The sequence below is a fragment of the Chiloscyllium punctatum genome, chromosome 19, assembly GCF_047496795.1.
Source record: "Chiloscyllium punctatum isolate Juve2018m chromosome 19, sChiPun1.3, whole genome shotgun sequence".
Classification (NCBI taxonomy): domain Eukaryota; kingdom Metazoa; phylum Chordata; class Chondrichthyes; order Orectolobiformes; family Hemiscylliidae; genus Chiloscyllium; species Chiloscyllium punctatum.
This window is the reverse complement of record NC_092757.1, coordinates 50,794,648-50,813,374: the sequence shown is the minus strand read 5'-3', so window position 1 is coordinate 50,813,374 and position 18,727 is coordinate 50,794,648. Positions and strand designations below refer to the sequence as shown.

General features: G+C 43.7%; 1 protein-coding gene across 2 annotated transcripts in view; it reads left to right on the top strand.

Moving 5' to 3' along the window:
• The window catches only part of gas2l2 (growth arrest specific 2 like 2), a 113,734-nt gene extending 96,820 nt beyond the window's left edge, over positions 1–16,914 (top strand). For both annotated transcript variants that reach the window (XM_072589363.1, XM_072589362.1), the window contains exon 6: positions 13,411–16,914. In XM_072589363.1, coding sequence (XP_072445464.1) covers positions 13,411–15,175 — 1,765 coding nt within the window. In that variant the 3' untranslated portion in view covers positions 15,176–16,914. The remainder of the gene's footprint in view (positions 1–13,410) is intronic.
• Positions 16,915–18,727: the final 1,813 nt, after the last annotated feature.

Genomic DNA, 18,727 nt, shown 5'->3' with positions numbered 1-18,727 from the left:
ACGCAGGGGAATTGACATGAGAAGTCAGGTGTGTGTGTGTGTGTGTGTCTGTGTGTGTCTGTGCATGTGTGTGTCTGTATGTGTGTGTCTGTGTGAGTGTGTGTGTGTGTGCGCGTGTATGTCTGTGTCTATGTGTGTGTGTGTGTGTGTGTGTGTGTGTGTGTGTGTGTCTGTGTGTGTGACTTTGCAGGTTCCAGACACAACTGCAGTCTGTACTGCCCCCTGGTACCAGAATGTACGGGCCCCCAACCTGACCTTACTGCATATATTTGTTTCTGTATAACTGGAGCATCTTCTCCATAGGTACTCTGGTATCATTCAGGAAGAAGACCATAGTGCCCACTTTCTTGAGGGGAACTGGGAGTGAGCACTAAATCCTGATGCAATGCTCATGCCTTGGAATTTCCAGGAGAATCTGAGCCGGTACAATACACTGACTGGCCTCCTCCATAATTCTGCAGCTCTGTCACTTCATTTATGTGCACAGGTTTTGTTTGATGTGTACAATTTGCCCCTGTTTCTATTCCATTAAGTAAAATGTGCTTTGATTTACAATCCCCACGCATGCAAGTGATGTGATATAACTGAGCAGCTTGTTTTCCACCTTTTAAATAAGGATATTTAATGCTGGGTATTCATCTAAATGGATCTGTTTAACAGCTGATTATTTGGTACAAGAGACCAGCCAGTCATTGCATTAATCTGCTCTCAGATGTCCAGCTAATGCTTACACAAAGCACAGCTTTACTCTACAAATTAGTTCTGTATTTAATGTTATTATTGTCAGTCCAGCCTCTGAATAAAAGGGAATCACTTCCACTGAGGCTGTGTTTATACTGTATTTACTGAGCTCAGTGTCAGTTCCAGTGGCTGGTTTTCTTGTTTGATGGCCTGTCTGTTGTCTGACTGCTATTCTAAGAAGGGTCTGCGCATCTAACTTGTCAGCATTGGAAGAGACAAAGCTCTTTAAGGTCACAATCTAATGGAATGGCAGAAAAGGCATCAGAGGATGAATGATTTCAAATGTTTCCAAATCTGGTGACACAATGCGTTGTGCTTAAAGTGTGGACTGTAGTTCTCCCCAACCCATTTAGATTGTGTTTTCTGATTGGTTCATGGGAAGTGGACATTGCTGGCCAGACCAGGCCAACATTTATTGCCCACCCTTAATTACCCGGGGGCTGATTAAGAGTCAGCTACATTGCTGTGGGTCTGGAGTCACATGTCGGCTCAGTAAGGATGGCAGATTTCCTTCACTAAAGGACATTAATGAACCAGATGGGTTTTTACAACCCTTGACAGTGGTATGAGTTATTACAACAATTGATATGGTCACCATCAGCTTGGCATTTAACCACCGATTTTCAAACCTGAGGTTCTGGATTACTAACCCAGTGACATTACCACCATGCCACCACCCTCCCCATTTCAATGAATTGCTTAAATACAAGGCAAGATGTCCAAAAGGTTACAGTCACCTTTAATTTGGGTTTTGATTGACAAGGGGAGGTGATGGTGGAGTGGTATTATCACTCGACTATCAATCCTGGCCATGTCCTGGGGACTCGGGTTTGAATCCTGCCAGGGCAGATGGTGGAATTTGAATTCAATCAATATTTGGTATTAGGAGTCTAATGATGACCATGTGCCAATTGTCGGGAAAAACCCATCTGGTTCACTAATGCCCTTAAAGGAAGGAAGCTGCCATCCTTACCCAGTCTGGCCTATATGTGGCTCCAGAGCCACAGCAATGTGGTTGGTATTTAACTATCCTCAGGGCAATTAGGGTTGGGCAATAAATTATGGCCTACACATACCACAAATGAATTTTTTTAAAAATCAGTTTGGATTTTGGTGAATGGGAGGTCAGACTGAAGTGGTCACAGTTTGGATCTGGGGACCTGAAACGTTAACACTGATTTCTCTCCACAGATGGATCATAGAATCCCTACAATGTGGGAACAGGCCCTTCAGCCCAATGAGTCCATACTGACCCTCCAAAGAGTAACCCACCCGGACCCTATTACTCTACATTTACCCCTGACTAATGCACCTAACCTATACATCCCTGAAAATCGTGGACAATTTAGCGTGGCCAATTCATCCCGACCTGCACACCTTTGTGATTGTGGGAGGAAATCTTAGCACCTGGAGGAATGTGCAAACTCCATACAGACAGTCACCCAAGGCTGGAATCGAACCTGGATCCCTCCACCTCTGAGGTAGCAGAGCTAACCACTGAGCCACCATGCTGCCCTGCGGATGCTGTCAGCCCTGCTGAGCTTTTCCAGCAATTTCTGTTTTGTGTCTCCCCGAGAGAGTTTTACTCCTTCAGTTCTCTTTGCAGTTAGCTCGGACCCTGACTCTGGGTTTACATGACAACTTCAGGACCCCCAGTAGTGTCTCAGCACTTTACAGCAGAAATTAATTTTCTTATTGGGGTCCATGTATCGAGTAACATTTGCCCAGAATTTTCTAAACTCTATTGGTGAGCTTCTAAATGCTGGAGAAGAATTACATTTTCCTTTACATTTAACAATTACTCTTCTCTTCATATTTTATCAATGTTATTATTGTAACTTTGAATGTGGTATTTGTAATGGACTGTGCTTCTGTAAGCTTGTCATATTCTCCCTTCAGTGGTGGTGTTATAACGATGCCAATGATGATAAAGTGTAATTTTCTCTGGCTAAATTTAAACTGCGGTTTCCATTACTCATGGGATTTATTGAATGGAAAATTAAACTGAAATGGCAAAAGCTATAACTTTGCAACGGAAACTAAATTATTACCTACACAATCAGATCCAGCTACCCCTGTTCCTTAAACCCAATTGACTGAAGGCTAAGAGTTCTACCCTCAATACAAGACTAGTTTATACAATCTGTCTGCATGGTTTTAACTACTTTAACTCTCGTATTATTCTGGGTGTATCTGCACTGCTACTCTCCCCATGACCTCAGGTGCTGTGTCCAGAACTAAACCTGAGCTTTATTTAACTATAACGTAACTTCCTTTGTGTTCCACCACTACCTTAGATAATGGGGAGCATTCCACCAACCTTTTAAAGGACTTTTTTTATCCAAGCCCATTGGTTGTACCACTGAGCCCTGAATTCACTTGAGCTGCTGCACTCTTCCTATTGGCTTTCCTGCAGGGTAGTTCTTTACACCTCATGTTTACTTGGCAGCTTGCCATCACCAGGAGATACTGTTCTGATTTATCCCCACGTCTCCTGTTTTGACTAAGTAAATGCAATGAAGGTGATGGAAACACGTTAGGGTTTTTATAATCCACCCAATCTATCCCAATGGAATGTTAAAGCTGATTATGCCTTGTCAACAGGTTACTAATGAGCATTTAACTGTGACACAATTTGGTTTCTTACATTAGGAAAATGGAGATTTCAGCAGGAGTCTGCTTCCTTTTCGAATACAGTTAGCAGGCAGGGGCACCAGCTGTTTGAGGCTACATTTCAGGAACCTGGTGATTTCCCTGTGAGACTACAATTATTCATGTCACTGCCTATTCTCCTAATTAAACGCCCAGTTTGTTGGGGGAATTGAACTACTACAAGAAGATATGGCATCAAACTCCTTGTGTAGTCTTCTTCTGGGCAATATTGTGATCGATGCTGCTGTCTCCTGCTGTAATCGGACATGGCTCTGGACTACCTGTCTTCTGTTATATTGGCAAAATGAAGGGGGCAAAGACTGGGTAACTGTAGGCCAATTAGTCCAACATTATTGTTGGAAAAATGTTGGAATCAGTTATGAAAGAAGTAAAAGCAGCACATTTGTATGATCATAATCATGCAGAGTCATACAGCACAGAAACAGACCTTTTGGTCTAACCAGTCCATGGCCGATCGTAATCCCAAAACAAGTAGTCCCACCTACCTTGACTCATAGAATCTCTATAGTGTGGAAACAGGCCATTTGGCCCAACAAGATCACACTGACCCTCTGAAGAGTATCCCACCCAGACTCATTCCCGTACCCCATTACTGTACATTTCCCCTGACTTAATGCATCTAGGCTACACATCCTTGAACACAATGGGCATTTTAGCATGCCCAGTTCACCTAACTGCATGTCTTTGGGCTGTGGGAGGAAACCCACACAGACACTGGGAGAATGTGCAAACTCCACACAGACAGTCACCTCGAGACTGGAATTGAACCTGGGTCCCTGGGACTGAGAGGCAGCTGTGCTAACCACTGAGCCACCGTGCCACCCTCATGTCCCTTCAAACCTTTCTTATTCATGTACTTACCTAAATATCTTTTAAACATTGTAACTGTACCCCGAAAAATTGCTGCACATATCCTTTTTAAAATCTTTCTCCTGTCACCTTATGAATATGCCCCTGGTCTAGGAATCACCCACCCTGGGTTTATTTAGTGAACCTGCCATTCCCCTTACCTATGACCCTCATGAGTTTGCAAACCTCTTATAAGGTCATCCCTTGACCTCCTACCCTCCAGTGAAAAAAGTCTCAGCCTATCCAGCCTATTTTTCTGTCTTAAACCCTCCATTCCCAGCAACATCCTGGTAAATCTCTTCTGAACCTTCTCCAGCTTAATAATATACTTCCAATAGCAGGGCGACCAGAACTGCACACAATACTCCAGAAGAGGCTTCACCAATGTCCTCAATATGGCGTCCCAACTCCTAAACGCCTTCTTAATTACCATATCTATATTTGACACAAACTTCAGAGAATTATGTATCTGAATCCCCAGTTCTCTCTGTTCTGCAAAACTACTTAAGACTCTATTTTTGATTGTATAAGTCAGCATGGCTTTATGACTGGGAAATCGTGCCTGACTATGAGAATTTTTTGAGGAAGTCTCAACCAGAATGGATAGAGGGAAACCAATAGATGTGTTGTACTCAGACTTCCAGAAGGCAATCAACAAGGTACCTCACGAGAGATTGAGTCATGAGATAAGAGCCCATGGTGTTTGGAGGTTATATAGTGATGTGTATAGAGAGTTGGCTAGAAGGTAGGAAACAGCGAGTGGCGAAAAGGGGTTCTTTTTCAGGTTGGAAACTGGTGAACAGTGGGGTACCACAAGGATCAATGCTGAGGCTGAGGAAGGAAGTAAATGTACTGGAGCCGAATTTGCCGACGACTCTAAAGTAGTTACGAGAGCGATGCAAACAGTTTATGCGGAGACATCAATAGGTTAAGTGAGTGGGCAAAAGGTTGGCAAATGGAGTATATATGGGAAAATATGAAGTTGTTCAACTTGGAAGGGGGAGCAAATGAACAGAGTGTTATTTAAAAGGAAATAAACTGCAGAAAGTTGCAAGGGGATTGACACACAGAAAGCTAGCACATGGACGCAGCAGGTAATCAGGAAGGCTAATGGAATGTTGGCCTTTATTTCAAGGGGGTTGGAGGATAAGAGTAGGGAAGTCTTACTGCAACTGTACAAGGTGCTGGTGAAGACTGTGAGCAGTCTGGTCCCCTTATTTAAGGAAGGTTTTATTTCATTGCAGGCAGTTCAGAGACAGTTCACTTGGCTGATCCTTGGGATAGAGGGACTGTCCTTATGAACAAAGGTGAAACAGGTTGGGACTCTACCCGCTGGAATTTAGAATGAGAGGTGATCTCATTCAAACAAAGAGGACTCTTGAGGGGCTTGACAGGATTTATCCCTCATAGGCAAGTCTAGGACCAGACAGCATAGTCTCAGATTTAAGGGGTGCCAATTTAAGACTGAGATGAGGAGGAATTTCTTTCTCAGATGGCTGTGAGTCTTTGGAATTCCTTGCCACAGCAAGCTGTGGGGGAAGAGTCCTTGTCTGTATACATAGAATTCACAATTAGATTTTATTGTCGCAAGGGTTTTGATCAGTAGGGGACTCAAGAGTTACAGCAAAAGGGCAAGAAAATGGGTGTGAGGAACATTGCATCAACCATGATTCTATTGAATGGCAGATCAGGCTTGAAGCATCGAATGGCTTAATCCAGTTCCTATTCATTATGATCTAATGGCCTCAGTTGCTTGTGCAGTGTGTGGTGTCATAACCTCCCACTCCTCTTCTCTGAAAATACAATGAGTGTAAGATATAATTAAAGACAGAAGTGAAGTCTGTAAATGTGGATCGGTTTCTAGATCGAAACATAGGAGCAAGAGAAAGCCATTCAGCCCATCGAGGGTGCCGGACCATTCAATATGATCATGGCTGATGATCCAACTCAGTCACCTCTTCCCGCTTTCTCCCTTTGATCACTTTAGCACTGAGAACTCTCCCTAACTCCATTGTGAAAACATTCAATGTTTTAGCCAGTGCCTTGTCCTTAACACCACAGGCTGTTATGTTATTTAGCAGCCACCCATGCCTTGTCAAAAAATCTTCTGGAAATCCAAATAGCTCGTGTCCGCTGGCTCTCCTTCCTCTAACCTGCTTGTTACCTCCTCAAAGAATTCTAACAGATTTGTCAGGCATGGTGTCCCCTTGACGAAGCCATGCCGACTCAGTCCATGCACCTCCAAATACTCGGCAATTTCATTCCTAATAATGGCTTCTAGAGTTTGACCAACAACTGAGGTCAGGCTAAATGGCCTGTAGTTTTCTGAGTTTTGTCTCCCTCCCTTCTTAAATAGGAGTGTTGCCATCAGCAATTTTCCAGTCCTCTGGGACCCTCCATGACTCCATTAATTCCTGAAAGATCACCACCAACACCAAAAGTCTCCTCAGCTATCTCCGTCAGAGCTCTGGACAATATTGTCCAAATTGTCCAGGTGATTTATCCACCTTCAGACCTTTCAGCTTCCCCAGTACCTTCTCCTTAGTGATAGCCACAATACCCACCTCTGTCCCCTGAATCTGGTGTGTTCCACTGTGAAGACTGATGCAAAGTACCTACTCAGTTCCTCCACCATGTCTGTGTTCCCCATTACTACTTCTCCAGCCTCATCTTCTCACAGTTCATTGTCCACACTTGCCTCTCTCTTGCCTTTTAGACATCTAAAAAAACTCTTGCAATCTTCTTTTACATCACTAACGAACTTACTCTCATATCGCATCCTCTCCCCCCTCATTGCTTTTTTAGTTATCCTCTGTTTCCCAATTCTGTGGCTTCCACTAATTTTTATCTCATTTAGAAGCATAAGGAGACCAAAATTAAGCACAGTATTTCAGATGTGGTCTCACCAGGGCCTCTGTACAATTACAGCAAGACATTCCCACTTCTGTACTCGAATCCTCTCACTACGAAGGCCAACATACCATTTACCTTCTTCACTGCCTGCTGTACCCCCATGCTTACTTTCAGGGACTGGTGTACAAGGACACCCAGGTGTTGTTGCACCTCCCCATTTTCCAAGTCTCATTAGTCAGACAATAATTTACCTTGCTGTGCTTGCTACCAAAGTAGATAACCTCACATTTATCCACATTGTACTTCATCTGCCCACTAAAGGAACTTATCCAAATTACACCAAAGCATCTCTGCATCCTCCTCACAGGTCACCCTCCTACCCAGTTTTGTGCCATTTGCAAAATTGGAGAGACTGTGTCTCAGACCCATGCTTGTATTCAAAACCAAAATATCATCTATCAAGCCAGATTTCAGTCAGCTTATGACTTGTCCAGTCATAATATTATCAGCTGGGATGAAAACTTAGGTATGACTACATTCAGTTTAAACATTCACTTCCTTCTGCATTGATGGAGCAATGTGTACTCCATACTTGGGTGTACAGCATTAACTCACCAAGCTTCCTTCTGCATTGATGTAGCAATGTGTACTCCATACTCGGGTGTACAGCATTAACTCACCAAGCTTCCTTCTGCATTGATGGAGCAATGTGTACTCCATACTCGGGTGTACAGCATTAACTCACCAAGCTTCCTTCTGCATTGATGGAGCAATGTGTACTCCATACTTGGGTGTACAGCATTAACTCACCAAGCTTCCTTCTGCATTGATGGAGCAATGTGTACTCCATACTTGGGTGTACAGCATTAACTCACCAAGCTTCCTTCTGCATTGATGGAGCAATGTGTACTCCATACTCGGGTGTACAGTATTAACTCACCAAGCTTCCTTTGGTGGCACTTCCCAAAACTGTGATCTTTGCAGATACCAGGACAAGTGCGGCAGACGTGTGGCAACACCACCTTCTGCAAATCCTGCTCCATCCACCTGCAATATGTCCCTGTCTTTTTCACTGTTACTGATGTAGTATTAATGAAAGCTGAATGAGAATATAGCTCAGTTGGTAGCAGTAAAATCGGGGGCAGGAGGTTATAGTTCACGTTCCAGTCCAAACTGGAAGCAGACATTAACTGAGTACCTCTGCCCCCTAGTGACCTGGTTTTGTAAATGGAGGTAGGGCTGGTAAGTTGATAGTACCCATACTCTTGTAGTGTCCATCTATCTACTTAGAGTCATAGAGATGTACAGTACAGAAACAGAACTTTCAGTCCAACTCATCCATGCCGACCAGATATCCCAACTGAATCTAGTCCCATTTGCCACCACCCGGCCCATATCTCACTAAACCCTTCTTATTCACATACCCATCCAGAAGACTTTTAAATGTTGCAATTGTACCAGCCTCTGCCACTTTGTCTGGCAGCTCTTTCCATATGTGCACAACCCTCTATGCAAAAGCATTGCCCCTTAGGTCCCTTTTAAATCTTTCCCCTCTCACCCTAATCCTATGCTCTCTTGTTCTGGACTCCCCGACCCAGGGAAAAGACCTTGTCTATTTATTCTATTCATGCTCCTCATGATCTTATAAACCTTTATAAGGTCACCCTTCAGCCTCCGACGCTCCAGGGAAAACAGCCCCAGCCTGTTCAGCCTCTCCCTGTAGCTCAGATCCTCCAACCCTGACAATACCCTTGTAAATCTTTTCAGAACTCTTTCAAGTTTCACAACATCTTTCCGATAGCAGGGAGACCAGAATTGCACGCAATATTCCAAAAGTGGCCTCAGTAATGTCTTGTACAACTGCAACATGACCTCCCAACTCCTATACTCAATACTCTGACCAATAAAGGAAAGCATACCAAACACCTTCTTCACTATCCTATCTACCTGCGACTCCACTTTCAAGGAGCTATGAACCTGCACTCCAAGGTCTCTTTGTTGAGCAACACTCCCCAGAGCCTTACCATTAAGTGTAAAAGTCCTGCTCTGATTTGCTTTCCCAAAATGCAGCACCTCACATTTATCTAAATTAAACTCCATCTACCATTCCTCCTTCACCTCTTAGCAAAGCAGCTGTCTTTTACTTCACAAGATGATATCGGAATTCAGCCTGATTTGAAATTCTGGGTCGATCAAACTGCAGAGTTTCAGGTGAACTGACTCCTTCCTTCAATCTTTAGCTGTCCATTCTCTCCCCAAGCAGATGGTCATAGGTTCAACCTAATGTCTCTCCTTGTAACTACCTAATGTGGGTGTGCGGCCATGACCTAGTGGTATTATTGCCAGACTCTGTGACCCAGATAATGTTTTGGGAACCCTGATTCGAATCCCACCACAGATGATAGTAGAATTTGAATCCGATAAAAATCTGGAATTAAGAATCTAATGATGACCAAGAATCTATTGCTGATTGTCAGGACAAAGCACATCTGCGTCCTTTAGGGAAGGACCTTGCTATCCTTACCTGGTTTGGCCTACATGTGACTCCAGACCCACAGCAATGTGGTTAACTCTTAACTGCCCTCTGGAAAATTAGGGTGATAAATGCTGACCTAGCCAGTGATGCCCTCATCCCAGACTGAAGGCCAACTACAAACTATCAAAGATGTAGTCATACCTATGTTATGATCACAGTTGTTATTATTACTGGACAAGCTCTTTCCAGGCTGAAATCTGGCTTGACAGATCATATTTTGGTTTTGTTGAGGTGGTTCCTCACTTGAATATAAGCAAGTGATATTGCAAATTTGGTTTTTGATAGTAAAATGGAAGTCTATTTTACAAAACAAATGAAGGTAAAGTAGAAGAAAAAACAACTATTCACATACAACACAAAGGTAAAGGTTTTGAAACATGGAGTTAAACGTTTACTTTTTGTCATTTACGTAAATGATTTGGATGTGAGCGTAAGAGGTAGAGTTAGTAAGCTTGCAGATAACACCAAAATTGGAGGTGTAGTGGACAGCAAAGAGGGTTACCTCAGATTACAACAGGATCTGGACCAGATGGGCCAATGGGCTGAGAAGTGGCAGATGGAGTTTAATTCAGATAAATGCGAGGTGTTGCATTTTGGGAAAGCAAATCTTAGCAGGACTAATACACTAAATGGTAAGGTCCTAGGAACAAAGAGACCTTGGAGTGCAGGTTCATAGCTCCTTGAAAGTGGAGTTGCAGGTAGATAGGATAGTGAAGAAGGCGTTTGGTATGCTTTCTTTTATTGGTCAGAGTATTGAGTACAGGAGTTGGGAGGTCATGTTGCAGATGTACGAACATTGGTTAGGTCACTGTTGGAATATTGCGTGCAATTCTGGTCTCCTTCCTATTGGATAGATGTTGTGAAACTTGAAAGGGTTCAGAAAAGATTTATAAGGATGTTGCCAGGGTTGGAGGATTTGAGCTATAGGGAGAGGCTGAACAGCCTGGGGCTGTTTTCCCTGGAGCGTCGGAGGCTGAGGGGTGACCTTATAGAGGTTTACAAAATTATGAGGGGCATGGATAGGATAAATGGACAAGGTCTTTTCCCTGGGGTTGGGGAGTCCAGAACTAGAGGGCATAGGTTTAGGGTGAGAGGGGAAAGATGTAAAAGAGACCTATGGGGCAACTTTTTCCCACAGTGGGTGGTACGTGTATGGAATGAGCTGCCAGAGGAAGTGGTGGTACAATTGCAACACTTGAGAGGTATTTGGATGGGTATATGAATAGGAAGGGTTTGGAGGTGCTGGTGCTTGTTGCTGGCAGATGGGACTAGATTGGGTTGGGATATCTGGTCGGCATGGACAGGTTGGACCGAAGGGTCTGTTTCCATGCTGTACATCTCTATGACTCTATATCATCTCATGAATTTAGTATAGATTTAACTCCCCATGTTCGTGTCTACCTGGAGTCTTCATATGCCTGAGTTCAAATTTTCTCAGCTTCAGAGTCCCTTCATGGTTTTACCCAAACACTTCTGGTTTGGAACTATTATTAAACTCCCTGGACTGAAGTCTTTTTTTTTAACAAATCTAAACCATTTTACACATCAGTCTTCAGCTAAGATTGCTGTAGAACTACCCAAACTGAAAATAAAACTGAAAGGTTTCTCTCTAGGTTATGGATATTTCCCCCAAGCTTAAAGATTGTCCAGAATCTTCCACTGGAAAACCTTATATCCTAGATTGTGTACTTTCACTTGTAAACTCCTTCAGTCTAAGCAAAAACCCATTTGTTCTTGGAGGCTATCTGTCTCAAACTGTTTAAAAATAAATCCCCATGTGTGCGAAAATACTTAAAAATTAATCGTTAAACTCCCTCAGACAGCAAATCCATATTCCACAATTTCAAAACTCAAATATCCAACTCAAAAATAAATGATTTAAAAATGCATATAAAATCACACACCCTACATCATACATAACACATAACGCAGTCTGTAATTGTTGGAGGTTAATCATTCTCTGTTCCAGAACATTGTGTTCCAGTGTAGTGCCAATTTGCAGCTAAACCATTGCAACAATCAGGCTTATGATGGTAAGTGGCAAACTGCATTTGTCCTGTACAAATGCCAAATAGTGACTATCTCCAACACGAGACAATCTGACCATTTTCCTGTGACATTCAATAGTGTTACCATCATTGCAAACTGACCATCATTACCCTGGGGGTTACCATTGACCAGAAACTATGCACTATTAGCCATATTTATACTGTTGCTACAAGAGTAAATGAGATGCTGGGAATTCTGAGCTGAGTAACTCACCTCCTGTCTGCCACCATCAAAAAAGCACAAGTCAGGAGCATAGTGAATCCTCTCCACTTGCTTGGATGAGTGCAGCTCCAACAACGGGGCGGCATGGTGGCTCAGTGATTAGGACCGGTGCCTCATAACTCCAAGGACCCGGGTTCGCTTCCAGCCTCGGGCGACTGTCCATGTGGGGTTTGCACATTCTCTCCATGTCTGTGTGGATTTCCTCTGGGTGCTAAGATTTCCTCTCATAATCACAGAGATGTGCAGGTCAGGGTGAATTGGCTATGCTAAATTGTCCACAGTTTCCAAGGATGTGTAGATTAGGTGCATTAGTCAGGGTAAATGTAGAGTAATAGGGTAGGGGAATGGGTCTGGGTGGGTTACTCTTCGGAGGATCACTGTGGACTTGTTGGGCCAAAGGGCCTGTTTCCACACTCTAGGGCTTCTAATTCAAATTCAACACTCAAGAAACTCGAAACCTTCTCGCAAAAAGCATCCATTTGATTGGCACCCCACCTACAATATTCACTTCGTCCACCACAGATTCTCTGTAGCAGTAACATGTACTGTCCACAAAACACGCTGCAGAAATATACAAAATCTCCTTCTATTGCACTTTCCAAACCGGGGACCATGACCATCCAGAAAGATAAAGGCAGCAACTGTATGGAACGCCACCATCTTCAAGTTCCCCTCCATACCTGACTTGGAAATATACTGCCATTCTTTCAGTGTCATTGGGTCAAAATCTTAGCGCTCTCCACCCAACAGATATGGGAGTAATTGCAGTTGGGGGCAACTCATTAACTCCTCAAGGGCAGTTAGAGATGGTCAACAAATACTTGGCTTACCAGCAATGCCCATATCCTGTAAAGGAATGAAAACACACCTGCTCTTTCTGCTAATGCTGTCCTTGATCTGGATGCTGTATTCATGCAATACACCGTGCCGTGGAGCTGTGGGGAAGCTGTTTACATTCTCTTGGCTTCTGTGTCTGATGTATCTATTGTAAATTCCTAATCAGTTCATTGATACCTGCTGCTTTGATCGGTGGGGAGAGTCCTAAAGCAGGCACTGAATCACTCACCTTACACCTCCAACTGGGTTAGCGCTTGTTTTAGGTAGCTACTTAGAGCTGTCTTTACCTAACAGCAGTGTCTATAACACAGGCCCAGATCCAGTATTGAACATTGCAAATCGTTTCTAACCAGCCTGTTCAGTGATGGTATTACACACCTCTGGGGCAGGGGGACTTGAACCTGGACCTCCTGGCTCAGAGGCATGGATGCTACCACCACATCACAAGAGCCCTCAGGGAACATAGTATGGTGAGAAATTGGTCCCCTCTTGCAACCCGTCATTTTCTACTCAAGAGGCCTGCACTGTGTGGAGAAATTTCTACCCCGTAATAAATATTACTTAACTAACAATCACCTCAGTTAACCTTGAGGATAAAGTAATGCATTTCTTTTTTGGCTTTCTTGCTAATGGAGCTGTCTCTGATTTAGGCAGAAAGATCAGCCAGCTACTCCTTCCTACCAGATGTCAGTGAACGTTGAGAGCACCAAAGCCAACTCCAACGCTACCATAGCAGCTCGAACGGGGAGAGAGAGGAGCAGGACTTTGCCAGCACCTTCTAAATCTTCTGTGGCCCAGGATAACAAACGCACCCTTGTGTCTACAGTGGATACCAAAAATGTACCAAGTCAGCTTGCTGTTCCTCAACAATCCAATACCAGGTTGAACCAGACTTGGACCAGTGCCCAGTTTCTTGAGTCTAAAGTGGACCAAAGTAACTCAAATGAAGGCAAGCCAAGCACCAGTGCAGTTTCCCAGAAATCCTCTTCTGAAATGACCCCCCGAACCTCAAAAGGCTCAGTGAGGAGTAATTCGCCTGCGCCTAGCCGAGTCAGTAAGCTCTCCCTTGTTCAAGTTGCTGAGAGGAGAAGTGATAAGGGTCAAGTGTCTCATCGCCCTCTCAGCCCAGATGGTACCTGGCAAGAAGGCTGTTGGCAGGAGCCAAAGTGTGTCAGCAAGCCACCACACGATGGAGACAAGAAGTGGTCTCAACCAAAAGGTCGGATGCGCTCGCGGACCCCTGAGCCTTACAGCATCAATAACAATAATAACAAAAGTGTGAACAGTGACATGCGTGAGCTGTGTACATACACACCTCCTCCCATAAATCCTACACAAGAGTCAGAACTCTACAAGAGCCTCGAAGATGAAATTGCATCCAATATGAAGGCTCTGCAGGTGGGTCTACATGAGGACAATGTGGAGGTCAGTGAACCTGATGCATTTGCTTTGGTCCCCAGTCTGTCCAGTTCTTCAAAATGTAAGCAACCTGACTCTCCGATTTCATCCAAACGTTCGGTTTCCTCACTCCCCAGTCCTTGTGATAACACTAGTCGGCCTTACAGCTGTATCAATGTGGCGTCAACCCAGACGGGAAGAGTGACTGAGAATGGCAGCAGTTTTAATGCTGTTCTGGCTGAACTTGTTAGTGGAACACAGAAGCTTAATCGGGTGGACATCGAGAACTGGATAGCAAAGAGCCCAAAAATGTTGCTCACTAAATCGAGTGCTAATCCACAAGCAGCAGCTTTGTCCCCTTTTCCCAATAGAATTGAAGTGAAAAGTGAAAGCTGTACTAAGATTGGATCAAAATCTGTCCAGTGCAATCAACAGACCAATGACTTTAAAGGCACTAACCTCAACAGTGTGAAGAGTCAAATAATGTTGGCTCAGAATAATGTGAACGCCGTTGAGGTGAATTCCAGATCCACAAATGAAGGATCTGATACTAATTCTTCGTTGGAATGGATAGATCCACCCTGCACTCTCCAGAAAGCCAAAGCTCAACAGGAAAGACAAAAGCGGTCACTAAGAAAGCCGGAGAGAGTTCCTTCCATCTACAAACTGAAGCTTCGCCCCAAGATACGGCCCAGGAGGGACAACCGACCTGAGAAGAAGCCATCGAGAATTCCCACTCCGTTATCCTACAGAGAGGCAGACAAAACTGTAAAGGGTCTGACAAAATCCGGAAGCTCCCAGAAATCCCACAAAGCCAACAGCAAGGTTTCAAAGTCTAAAGTTCAGGGAAGACAGATCCCGGCTTTACATTTCACCAAACCTGAGGAGGATCTTGGTTCAGGCGAAGACGTTTGGGTTCATCAGCACAGTGTTTCGCCAAGTGACAGAACTGCAGTCCAGCAATCCGTTATACAGGACTCTGGGCAAAGCCAAGAAGCTGAGGAATCTTGGGTTTAAAAGCTTGAGAGAAAACCTGAGTAATAGCTCAACCTCAAGCAATTTGTTTATTGACCATCAATATTTTAGTGTGTGTGTTGCTCCTCAACACAAACATTCCATTGCAAGGCAGAAGAAACAGCTCAGCCAGGTCCACGGTCACTTTTGAAAGCCAACACGTTTTATAATGAAATTAAACCTGGTGATAATTGCATAAGACAAAAGGCACAAGAAAACCAGCACCATAACAATTGCACTACTTAATGCTAATTAACCCAGTCGAGGAGATGGCACACGCTCATCCAGAAAGTGATGAAAAGTTTGAAAGTCAATCAAAGGAGCATTAAGTGAAAGACATTTTGTCCTTATCAAATGACCTAGTGTATCTTTATACCATGATCAGCAAGAGTGAATCAATTAAAGTGTGGGGTTTCAAAACTAATTGTTTACAAACTCTGATTCGGTTTTGATCTGTTTACAAGTAGTTTCACAAATGATTATAATGAGCTTATCACAATGTCACTTGTTTTATAGATTTATATGGCGTCTTCTTTGTTTTCTAAACTTTAATCAGGTTATTAATAATACTGTTTATTCCCACTTGGTCAGATATTAAATCCTAATTTCTCCCCTGTATTCAAATTTGAATAACAACCCGAATAGTCCAAGGTCACCCTGATTCTTTGATCTCGAGTCCACCCCTGACTCACGAGTATGTGAGGGCCAGGGCAAATGGAACATGGGGTTATATCAACGAGTAACTTCAAATTGAGAGCCCAGCCATTCAGGGGTGGGATCAGTGAACGCATAATCCGAAAAGAATTGGGAATAGAAACTTGGACTGTGTCCACTACGAAACTGTTGAGGCTAATTGAGCTCAGTTGAAAGCTCAAGGCTGATGGATATTTGTTAGGTCAGAGTAATAAGGAGAATAGAACCATGACAAGGCAGGAGTTCTTATACATGATGGTTGAATGGCAGGAATGGTTCAAAATGCTAAATGAATCCTAATTTCCAATGATCCCACGGCTTATAAGTACCAGGTGATTATGCAGAAGCTATGCTAAGTATTAACAAGGGCTTGGAATGATGGTTGTGGTTATTGGAGGATATGTTCTCTTGTGTTCCATGTGGTGGTGTTAGTAACACACAGGACTTTGCCACATCGCGTGCCTCAATTGGAAAGCAACTGAGGGTTCATAATTCTGATGCACTTCCCAGTGGGAGAATTGTTCACCAGTACACTGACTCTTCCTATCCTGCACCAGAGACTTCCAATTCTATGGCATCCACATTTTAAGAAGAAATTATTTTTGTTGCTGTACTGTTGCTAATTTATTTTACAGTCAAAATAATTTCTGGAAAAGGAGTAGACAATCATAACTATTTTCAATAAAGAGATTTTTCATTTAAACATTTGTGTGACTTAATGGGGTTTTAACAACATGTTAAGACTTGCTTCATAAATTCCTACGGCTGCATTTATCATGGGCAATGTCAATATGAACTTGTCATGCTGTAATAACGCCCTCCTGCCACTTGAGGTGCTACAGCCTCTCACAGGTTTGTTACTTTAAAATGTCAAACTCTTGGGCATGACTTCTCAGGGATCAGCTAAAATGGAAATTTATTTGTTGATTTATATTCAATTAATAAAATAGTTTAATTAAAAATAGTTTGTTCAGTTGGTAAATGACAGAGAGGAACAAATAGGCACCAGGAAACTGAGCAATCAAATTACTTTTTATAAAATGAGGGTTACAAATCCAAACAAGCAAGTGGTAAGAAAACTGATTAATCACTCCAAAATATTTGTGAGATCTTTTTGTACTGTCATCTTAATGTTTCCTTTGTCGAATATGTTATTAATAAAAGTAAAATATAACATAGGTGTCCTTGAAATAATAATTTAAAACACCAGTTTAGAATTGTGTTTTGTGACAGATGTAGTTGCCTACAGAGTCAGAAATACTTTTAAACTGTTAAGATCTGTTGTGCTATGGGGAACCTGTAGTCCAATTAGAAGTTCTAGATTTCACTTTAAAGAGTCATAAAGCTGTATAGCAGGAAACCCTTGGTCCAACTCACCCATGCCGACCAAATACAGAGGAACCTCGATTATCCAAATATCAATTATCCGAATTTCCGATTATCCGAAGAAGGTCTCAAGGTCCCGATAGAAGCATTACATCAAAGAAGTGTTATCCAACCCTGATCGTGCCTTTTGTTTACAACGATGGAAAATGAATATGGCTTACTGAAACGCTGCCGAGAACAGTCCTGGACATCAATGGGAACCCAGGCACCGTCTTCAAATGACTGACCTCCCGCCTTCTCTCTCTCCCTACATTTTCCCTGGAGTTCTACACGGGGGTGTACCCTAAACCCCTCCTTCCCCAGATAATCGTGTGTACAGAGCAAAGTTGGAACTTATTAAAAAGTTGCAGTAAAAAATTGTGTGTGTATGTGTCTTTGTGTGCCTGTGTGTGTGGCTGCGTGCGTGTGTGTTTGTCTGTCTGTGTGCCTGTGTTGGTGTATGTCTGTGTGTGTGTGGGGCTGTGTGCATGTGTGTGGCTGTGTGCGTGTGTGGCTGTGTGCGTGTGTGGCTGCGTGTGTGTGTGGTTGCATACGTGTATGTCTGTGTGTGTGCATATGTGTGTATCTGTGTGTGTTTGTGTATCTGTGTGTCTGTGGTGTCTATGTGTATCTGTGTGTGTGTCTGCGTGTGTGTCTTTGTGTGTGTGTGTGTCTGTGTATGTGTGTGTGTCTGTGGGGCTGTGTGTGTGGGGTGCTGTGTGTGTGTGTGTGTGTGTGTGTGTGGCTGCGTGTGTGTGGGGCTGTGTGTGTATGTGGCTGTGTATGTGTGTGGCTGCATGCGTGTATGTCTGTGTGTGTGGCTGTGTGTGTGTGTGTGGCTGCATGCATGTGTGTCTGTGTCTGTGTGCCTGTGTGTGTGTGTGTGTGGCTGCATGTGTGTGTGGCTGGGGCTGTGTGTGGCTGCGTGTGTGTATGTCTGTGTGTGTGGCTGCACGCGTGTATGTCTGTGTGTGTGTGGCTGCACGTGTGTATGCGTGTGTGGCTGCGTGTATGTGCGGCTGCATGTGTGTATGTCTGTGTGTGTGTGGCTGCATGCCTGTATGTCTGTGTGTGTGTGGCTGCGTGAGTGTATGTCTGTGTGTGGGTGGCTGCATGTGTGTGGCTGTGTGTGTGCATGTGCGTGTGCATATGTGTGTATCTGTGTGTGTGTATGTCTGTGTCTGTGGTGTCTGTAGTGTCTGTGTGTGTGTCTGTGTGTCTGTGTATGTGTGTCTGTGTGTGTGGGTCTGTCCGTGCACCTGGGTGTGTGCCTGTGTCTATCTATGTGTCTGGGTGTGTGTCTGCGTGTGTGTCTGTGTGTGTGCCTGTGTGTGTGTGTCTGTGTGTGAGTGTCTGTGTGTGTCTGTGTCTGTGGTGTCAGTGTGTGTGTGTGCTTGTCTGTGTGTGTGTGTCTGTGTCTCTGTGTGTCCATGTCTGTGTGTCTGTGTCTGTGTGTGTGTCTGTCTGTCTGTGTGTATGTGTGTGTCAGTGTGTGTG